Source organism: Salvia hispanica, chromosome 5, assembly GCF_023119035.1.
Source record: "Salvia hispanica cultivar TCC Black 2014 chromosome 5, UniMelb_Shisp_WGS_1.0, whole genome shotgun sequence".
Lineage (NCBI taxonomy): Eukaryota > Viridiplantae > Streptophyta > Magnoliopsida > Lamiales > Lamiaceae > Salvia > Salvia hispanica.
The window spans coordinates 14,577,897-14,586,560 of NC_062969.1; the positions used below are offsets into that span (position 1 = coordinate 14,577,897).

The window sequence follows — 8,664 nt, forward strand, 5'->3', positions numbered from 1 at the left end:
ACTTAATTTCTAAAAACTTAAAAGCTCAATTTTTATGGCTTCGAGACAATGAATGTGTTGACATTTAGATCTACATCCAATATTTATTAACCACTATGAATTGTGCGAGAGCAACAACACATCAAGTGAAATTATATCTTATTTTTTATCGTAACACCTAATCCAAGAATTATTTTTTCCCTCAAGTATAATTTTATATTTATTATTTATAGTCATTATAAATTCTTGAATTGCACAAACCGTAACACTATATCAAGAATCACATAATTTACTCTACGATGCCTCAAAAAGTGTAGACATTAGAACCCGGGAAATGTCGATTTTTATTCACTCTATTGTTTTATTTTATACAGTTAGTACGATGACAATAAATACTAGCAGAATAAATGGTGAAAGTATTATTGAATATTAGTTATATTTATTCTTAAATTACATTTCCGTTGGATTAAACTCTCAATACTTATTTTGTTAAGGCATATTTTTTTATTCAATTAATCAGTTGTTTAGGGTTACTGAGTCTTTTCACTCAAAAGAAAAAACAAAGGGAAGTTTTTTACAATTTTAAAATGACTTGATAAAGTCAGCCATGATAGTCTAATTTTTTATTTGAGTATGTGTTCTCTCAGCGTCTAATATTTATAAGAAGGAAAAGAAATTAAATAAGTAGAGCTGTAGAGGTATAAGGAAATAAAATATTACCGTTAAATTTAATACTAAAAGAAAGTGTTGAATAAATCCAACGGCCAGAAACGTAACACAAGTGTTAGAGCAAAAAGAGAGAAAAGCTTTAAAATTATAGATACAATTAAGCTGTATCTATCTCAATTCCCTCAATCAACTGCTCCATTTTCTGCTGGCTCTCTTATCACACTGTTATGAGTTGTTATCAATAAAAACTCCCTCTACCCCTTTTTACCATAAATTACCATTATGCCCTCCCGCCGCCTCTTGTCCCCGCCGCCGGCGTCCCACCACATCCTGCCGCCCCTCGCCGGCGGCCTGACTGCTGCCTTCTCCTGCCTCCTCCTCCTGATCCTCTGCTTCCGCAGGATTAGCAAGAAGCGCACCGCCCCTTCCGCCTCCGACACCGACTCCAAGAAACCCCCTCTCCGCCTCTCCTACTCCCTCCTCCGCCGCGCCACTTCCAATTTTTCGCCCTCCCTCCGCCTGGGGCAAGGCGGCTTCGGCTCCGTCTACCGCGCCGACTTCAAGCAGGGCTACAACTTCGCTAAAGATTCGGGCTTTACTCTCTCCCACGGCGCCGTCAAGCTCATGGATTCCGGGTCTTTGCAAGGTGAGCGTGAGTTTCAGAATGAATTGCTTTTTTCTTCCAAGATCGACTGTAAATACGTTGTTTCCGTTGTGGGTTTCTCGTCGAGTCCCAAAAAGCGTCGGATGCTTTTAGTTTATGAGCTTATGGAGAACGGTAGCTTGCAAGATTGCCTTTTTCATAAGAAGAGTGAGGAGTTGAAAAATTGGGATAAGAGGTTTATGATTGCTCTCAATATAGCAAAGGGGTTGGAGTATCTGCACCACTATTGCGATCCGCCGATTATTCATGGCGATATTAAGCCCAGTAATATTCTTTTAGATGCTAGTTTTAATGCTAGGATTGGTGATTTTGGGTTAGCGAGGTTCAAGGCTGAGGATAATGTTATTGTGGAAGGTGAGGTGAAAAAGGAGGGGAGTTTGGTTGATGATAATGGATCTGTGATGGAGGAGACGGAGAGTGTTATCACCACGACCGGATTCGAGGAAGGTATCAATGCACATAATCTGGTTGGTGCTGATAGCACACCTGAAAGTGTGATTGTTAGGGTTGAGGCTTCGCCTGAGGCCGTGTCAGTGGTTGAGATGTCGCCGGAGATGGAAGCAGCCCCTGTGGTGTCTCCTAGGACAGTGGCTGCAATGGCTTCGCCTTCCGATGGATTGGATAAGACTAGTGTCTCTGAGGGGAACTTTGATAGGTTTAGCGCTGACAGCGGAGGTGAGAGGAGTAGGTGGAAGAAGAAGAAAAAGAAGAGCGTTTCAGGGAAAGATTGGTGGTGGAAGCAAGATACAGGGGTGGATGTGGAATCAGGAAAGGTTAAGGATTATGTGATGGAGTGGATTGGGAATGAGATCAAGAAGGAGAGGCCGAAAAGTGACTGGATTGGTGGGGCATCATCGAGTTCTAAGGTTGTGGGGAAAATGGAAAAGAAGAAGAAGAAACGTAGGCAGTTGGACTGGTGGGTCTCGTTAGATGATGAAAAGAATGTGAAGAAAGAGAGGAGAAGGCCTGCAAGGGAGTGGTGGAAGGAGGAATACTGTGAAGAGTTGGAGAGGAAGAAAAAGAAGAAGAAAAAGAAGAAACAAGCTCAAGGGTCCATGAGTGATGATTGTTATAATGAGAATGGGTGGCCGAGAGATGATGAGCGGTATGCTGATGGGAAGAAGAAAAGGAGCCGGAGCAGGAGTAGAAGCAGGGGTAGCAGGGGAAGCATGGACTGGTGGTTGGATGGAATCAGCGGTGAGCTTTGGCGAGCAAGGAAGAACAGTTTTGATTCTGTTAGTGGGGAGATACCGAAGAGTGGTGGCATTAGTAGCACGCCAAGTATGAGAGGAACTGTTTGCTACATTGCACCAGAGTATGGCGGTGGTGCTGATGTATCTGAGAAGTGTGATGTCTATAGTTTTGGGGTTCTCTTATTAGTTCTGATTGCTGGACGTAGACCACTTCAGGTGACGGGATCCCCAATGTCGGAGTTCCAAAGAGCCAATCTCCTGTCATGGGCACGGCATCTTGCCCGTGCTGGGAAGCTTCTTGATTTGGTTGATAAAAATATCCAGTCTTTTAATAAAGACCAAGCCTTGCTATGCATCACGGTGGCCCTTCTCTGCCTGCAGAAATCTCCTACTCGCCGGCCTTCAATGAAAGATGTAGTGGGGATTCTGACTGGAGACCTAGTGTCCCCTCAGCTACCGGTTGAATTTTCACCTTCCCCTCCTTCTCGATACCCATTCAAATCTCAGAGGAAGGTCCGGTGAGTGGCAGTTTATGATCTCATCCATGAAGTTTTAAGTTGTAGATTGTTGTTTGACTGATTTCTGTAAAGAAAAGAAACTATTAAATCATGAATGCATCACTAAATTTTAACTCTTCCAGTTCTCTGATTACATAAACTTTGTGCAGTATTTAGCATACTTTATTGATTGATGGTATGTTTTTCATAGTTGATAGCATTTAGCATTTAGCATACTTTATTTAGTTGTAGTTATTTAGCATACTTTAGCATTTAGTTGTAGTTATTTAGCATTTAGCATACTTTATTTAGTTGTAGTTATTTAGCATTTAGCATACTTTATTTAGCATACTTTATTGATTGATGGTATGTTTTTCATAGTTGATAGCATTTAGCATTTAGCATTTAGCATTTAGCATACTTTATTGATTGATGGTATGTTTCAGTTGTAGTTATTTTGTTACCGGTAACTCAAATTGACCACTGTATCTGCAGTTCCACAAATGCTTCTAGATATTGGATACCATTTCAGTTTCTTAATAGTCCTTCATGTCCATTTTATGTTTTTTGTGGAACAAATGTGTATAAAACAATTTAGACCAATTTTCACTTTTCCATTTGATCTTAGAGTTTTCAGCCAGAACTTGTTGTACAGTCTCCATCTCTTCACAATTTTCAGCATACTTTATTGATTGATGGTATGTTTTTCATAGTTGATAGCAGAAAGACATGATGGTATTTTAGAGCTATCTTGGATAAATTAACGAATAGGGCCAGGGCAATCTTAGAGAGTGCTGTGATTTCTGTTGTGTTATGCTCTACTGCCTTGATAATCTTGTATTGGGCGTTTGCATTTTTGCTTTTTCGGAGGATAGTTATGTGGTAAAGTTGTAGGTATCTGTCTAACAAGTTTCAGGTTGAGCTCGAGATAAGGCCTCTTTGATATCACGATGTTGTTGTCAAGGTTGGTCATCGAACTTGTACAATAGTTGCTTCTCGTTTCTATGGTTTTTCATATAGCTTTCATTTCTTTCCAAAAGCTAATCTAATTCTTCATCTATAATGCATCTTGAGTTTCTAAATGTCTCTATATTTGAGTAGTTGATACTACAGTTTCATCCTATCTGATTTCGTTATCTACTCTGAATAAATCGACTGGAACGTGAGGATGCACTTGCGAACTTATCCGCTTCTATTCGTATTATTGGATTTGGATTTCTTGTTATCTCCAAGCTGGGATTCCACAGCTTCAAATTCTCAAAGACAATTTTCTTTTGCAAAGTGTTATCTTGCTTACATGGCCAGTATAATTTCTTGGTGTTGTTATACATGCCTTTGTTATACAGCAAGAAGCATGTTTTTCTATGCTCTTCATTTAATAGAGGTTTTATTGCAGTCAATAGAAAAACACATATATCTTTATAAATAATTTATGGGCATGTGAAATTCTGTTTCTTAATCAATATCTTTAGCGGCATATCAAATCATTGTTGTAGAGGTTGACTTGAGATAATCCCTTCAATTACTATCATTTTAAAGCCCAAATTGAGGCATATTTACCCATCAATCAAGAGAAGAGAAGAACAAGTGGATTGAGTGCAGAAAGGAGATAAGAACTGATGAGTTGCAAAACAACACCCAGAAATCCAATTAAGATTGAATATTCTCCAGCAAAGGCAAAAAACCATAAACGATCACTATTTACATTTTTGGTCTGATCCGACAGCATTCATTCACAGTTTCTGCGTTTCTTGTTATCCAATTTGTGCTCAGTGAATCCCTCTTCTGAGCCTAATCATATCCGATCCGGTGGGATTAGGGGGCCAAAATCTTACCTTACCGTATTCACATAAGCTCGTCAAAGCACCAAATGGTATAAATATTGACCGGAAAACTAACAATCAAGCTATAAAACTCGATAATAAGTACATTAATATCAGCTCTTATTCCCATCAATAAACGAGTTTATCAGTAGCCATTGCAACTTCCGCTGATTATCTTCACCTATATGTTGCCCTGTCTGTGAGAACCCAGAGGAGTGTCCTCATTTGGAACCGGCTATCTCCAACTCCTCCTTTTGAATCACCTTGAATCAGTTGAGCTCCCTTTTGAATCCCAACCAAAATCTCCCGTTCGCGGCCTTGCAAATTGAAGCGTCCAAAATTGGCTCGCTCTCTTTCAAATAGGTAATTAATGAATTTATTCTGTAATTTTCATCGTTGTGATTTTTGTGAGTAGTAATAACGATGTTGTGGTGTAGTACTCCATTATTTAATATATGTAAACAAAATTTAAAAGTCACATCATAGTGTACTTTAATCCGAGACCTTTGGATTCATGTACATGTTTTTGATAATAATGATGTCATGATGTATTTGATTTGAAGTGGTCGGTAGTATTTGATTTGATTTTTAGTATATATTTATTATTGTTGTGATAACTATTTAAATAATAGTTTCTGTTTAATCGTTTGACACTTGATAAACATTTTATGGATTTTTGCATGCGTAAATGTAATAGGGGCATTAACTAAAGTCTAAAACACACAATTAATTTGCGCATGTTTTTCGTAAAAACAACTAATACATTTTTTTGGTTTAAGAATTAAAACAGATGCTACTTTCCGCAATAGCATTACCCTTTGAAAAAGTTTACATCTAAAGAAAAAGTCTTAGTCACACCACACTTAAAAAAAAATCTTAATCACCGTGTAATTAACTGTATTAGGCGTGTCCAGTCCAACTTCATATAGTAGTATTTGTTTAATCTAGATCACATGCCTCATTTTTCCTCCACACATGTTATTAATTAAATTCTAAAATCTACTCCACTATATTAGCTATTCATCAATAGTAACATTATTTGAATTCCGTGACCATTCTTTTATAATCAATTAATCACACATCTCAACTTAATACGGCTAATCATTATAATAACTATACCCTAATTCATCACATGTTTTACTGTTGCTTTGGCAGGAGTTCCAACTTATTTATTGCATACTTCACTACTGTCTTTTTCTCAAATGAGACAATCCAATTTTCATTTTTTTAGATTTCATTTCAGGGCCATTTTTTTGAGACTGATTATGTTTCCTAGTTCGAGTAATGCAGCATTTGAGGATAGTCGTATATTTTTAGAGCTGGAAGATCTGCTTGCGGATTGTCCAATTTCAGATGGAAATAATACTGAAAAAAAGAGTGTGAAAAAGAGGTCCAGAAAAATTGAAGTAAGCAACAATGGCAGTAGTGAGTCCAAGAAGACTGCTCATCGATTCACTGAGAAGCAGAGAAGGCAAGAAATGGCAGCCCTTTATGCTTCTCTCAGATCCCTTCTCCCTCCTGAATACATCAAGGTCTGTCCATTCCATTACAACCCTAGCCACCTACTTAATTTATTTACAATATTGTATTTTGGGTATCACTCGACTACTCTAGGGGAAGCGCGCTATATCGGATCATATGCACCAGGCCGTGAATTACATCAACGACATGAAAAACAAAATCAAACAAATGAAACTAAGGAGGAATTCATTTGGTGTTGAAGCTGAGAATCAAACCTCAAATGCTTCTGATTCTTCGCCTTACTGTGTGAAGATAAATCCATTAACAGAAGGGTTTGAGATCTTGATTAGTAGCAGCCTAAATAAGGGATGTTTCCCTCTTTCAATGGTGCTTGCCGATTTGCTTAACAGACAGCTACATGTAATTAGCTGCGTTTCTACTAGAGGCGATGGCTGTTACCTCCACAAAATTCACCTTGAGGTAGGAGTATTAGTTACTAATCTTTGTTTTCTTACAAGACCAGATTTAGCAGTATGTAGGGTTTCAGCTATTATAATTTGATTTTTGGTTTATTTTCTGGAGAATTCAATTTTGTTTTCTTTCTTTCTTATTTTTAGCTTTACCATATTTTCAGCTTAATGATTCCGCAAGTATTGATCTATCTGAGCTACAAGATGGACTGGTGAATATGCTTAAACTTGTTTGACAATGGCAGCTGCAGCTACACATATGTGTGTGTGTATAATTTAATTATACATTTTCTGTACACATAGCTTAAAACATATTCTCAATAATTAGTTTATTTTGTATTGTATTTTAAACAATGTTATTTTATTTTTTGAAGTTCATTTCATATCCTTGGTATTTGCATTAATTGTGCTACAATGCTAGTATAGTATAGTATAGTATAGTAATATACTTGTATGATAGTATATTAAAGATCATGGTGAGATTTCCATTAAGTCTCTAATAACATAAATCACATAAATTTCCTTTCCTATTTAGTTGGACTGTTGGAAAGATGATGTTCGTTGATTAATTTGTACTACCTCCGTCTCCCAAATTTTGACACAGTTTACTATTTCGGTCCGTCTCCCAAATTTTGACACACTTCACTTTTTACCATTTTTGGTAATGGACCCCATATTCCACTAACTCATTCCTACTCACATTTTATTATAAAACTAATACTTTAAAAGTATGACCCACATCCCACCGACCTTTTCAACTCACTTTCCATTACATTTCTTAAAACACGTTTCGGGTCAAAGTGTGTCAAAATTTGGGGACGGAGGTAGTAAAAGATAAGAATATCGACCGGATATCTGAATTGTTAAGTTTCTCATTGATAATGTATACTACGTGTGTTTGCTCATTAAAATCTTTATGCTTTCAACAAAGCTTTGAAGTGTTATTTGGCATACAAACATGTCTAGCCAATTGAGTACTCCTATATGCTTTCATTCAGTTCTTGAAATTTGGTTTTTAGATCTTTCTTAACTAGGAGTCTAGGACTAAGATTTGCCGTATGTTTTTTCATTGTCACCATCATCATCAACTTCAAGTATACATGGTTACCGTTTTCTGTTGCAAACTAGGAGAATTTCTGATGCTGGCGTTTGAGGTTTTGAGTGAGTTGGTTTGTTAACTGAGTTCAGGTTTGTGCTTGTGTCTTTCCTTATTTTTCACATATGTTCGTTCATTATATATAAGTAGTTAGGGCTGGGGAAAAATATCGAAAAAATGATATATCGCTCGTATCGTATTGAAAAATATCGAAAAATTATCGAATTTTCGATATATCGTAATTTTCGATACGATACGATATCGTATCGTAAGTTTTCGATACGATAACGATATGAATTTCCTTATATCGCGATATATCGTTTTATATCGAAAATACGATATTTTCGATATATATCGATATTAAAATATCGATATATATCGATATATATCGAAATTTTCGATATATATCGATATTTAACGATATATCGAAATATTGATACGATAACGATATGAAATTTTTTTATATCGAAAGTTTCGATATATCGAATTTCGATATATCGAAACTTTCGATACGATAACGATATGAAATTCTTTCATATCGATATTTTCGATACGATACACGATACAACGTTTTCGATACGATATATCGTATCGACCCACCCCTATATAAGATAGTGTTTCAAAAAGATATATGGTTGTGTGCAAATCTGAGGCTTCGAATTGTATTTCACTCGATCTGTGTGTTCTATCTTAACTGGTACATAACTGAATCGTTTAAGGTCGATTATCAGTTAACTGATAACTGAAATTTAATATTTTGATTTTTTAGTTTGGTGGATGATCAGTTATTAGTTATCTATCGATTATATCGA

The 8,664-nt window shown here is 36.7% G+C and overlaps 2 protein-coding genes across 3 annotated transcripts; both read left to right on the top strand.

Moving 5' to 3' along the window:
* Positions 1-832: 832 nt before the first annotated feature.
* Positions 833-3,144, top strand: LOC125188862 (receptor-like serine/threonine-protein kinase At4g25390). The gene has a single exon (XM_048085927.1). The coding sequence runs from the start codon at positions 931-933 to the stop codon at positions 3,025-3,027; it is 2,097 nt and encodes a 698-aa protein (XP_047941884.1). The 5' UTR covers positions 833-930; the 3' UTR covers positions 3,028-3,144.
* A 2,899-nt stretch (positions 3,145-6,043) lies between these two features.
* Positions 6,044-7,129, top strand: LOC125188867 (transcription factor bHLH36-like). Of its 2 annotated transcripts, XM_048085934.1 has the most exons (3): positions 6,044-6,357; positions 6,440-6,766; positions 6,921-7,129. In XM_048085934.1, exons 1-3 carry the CDS (start codon positions 6,091-6,093, stop codon positions 6,990-6,992), a joined length of 666 nt encoding a protein of 221 aa, XP_047941891.1. In that variant the 5' UTR covers positions 6,044-6,090; the 3' UTR covers positions 6,993-7,129. The 2 variants fall into 2 exon arrangements, with proteins under 2 accessions (XP_047941891.1, XP_047941890.1); XM_048085933.1 differs by having other exon boundaries at positions 6,440-7,129.
* The last annotated feature ends 1,535 nt before the right edge of the window (positions 7,130-8,664 follow it).

Bases quoted from the DNA above. Each gene is read 5' to 3' on its own strand.
- LOC125188867 (XM_048085933.1), top strand. From the start codon at position 6,091: ATGTTTCCTAGTTCGAGTAATGCAGCATTTGAGGATAGTCGTATATTT. The intron at 6,358-6,439 runs GTCTGTCCATTC...CGACTACTCTAG, and splicing joins TCCCTCCTGAATACATCAAG to GGGAAGCGCGCTATATCGGA.
- LOC125188862 (XM_048085927.1), top strand. From the start codon at position 931: ATGCCCTCCCGCCGCCTCTTGTCCCCGCCGCCGGCGTCCCACCACATC.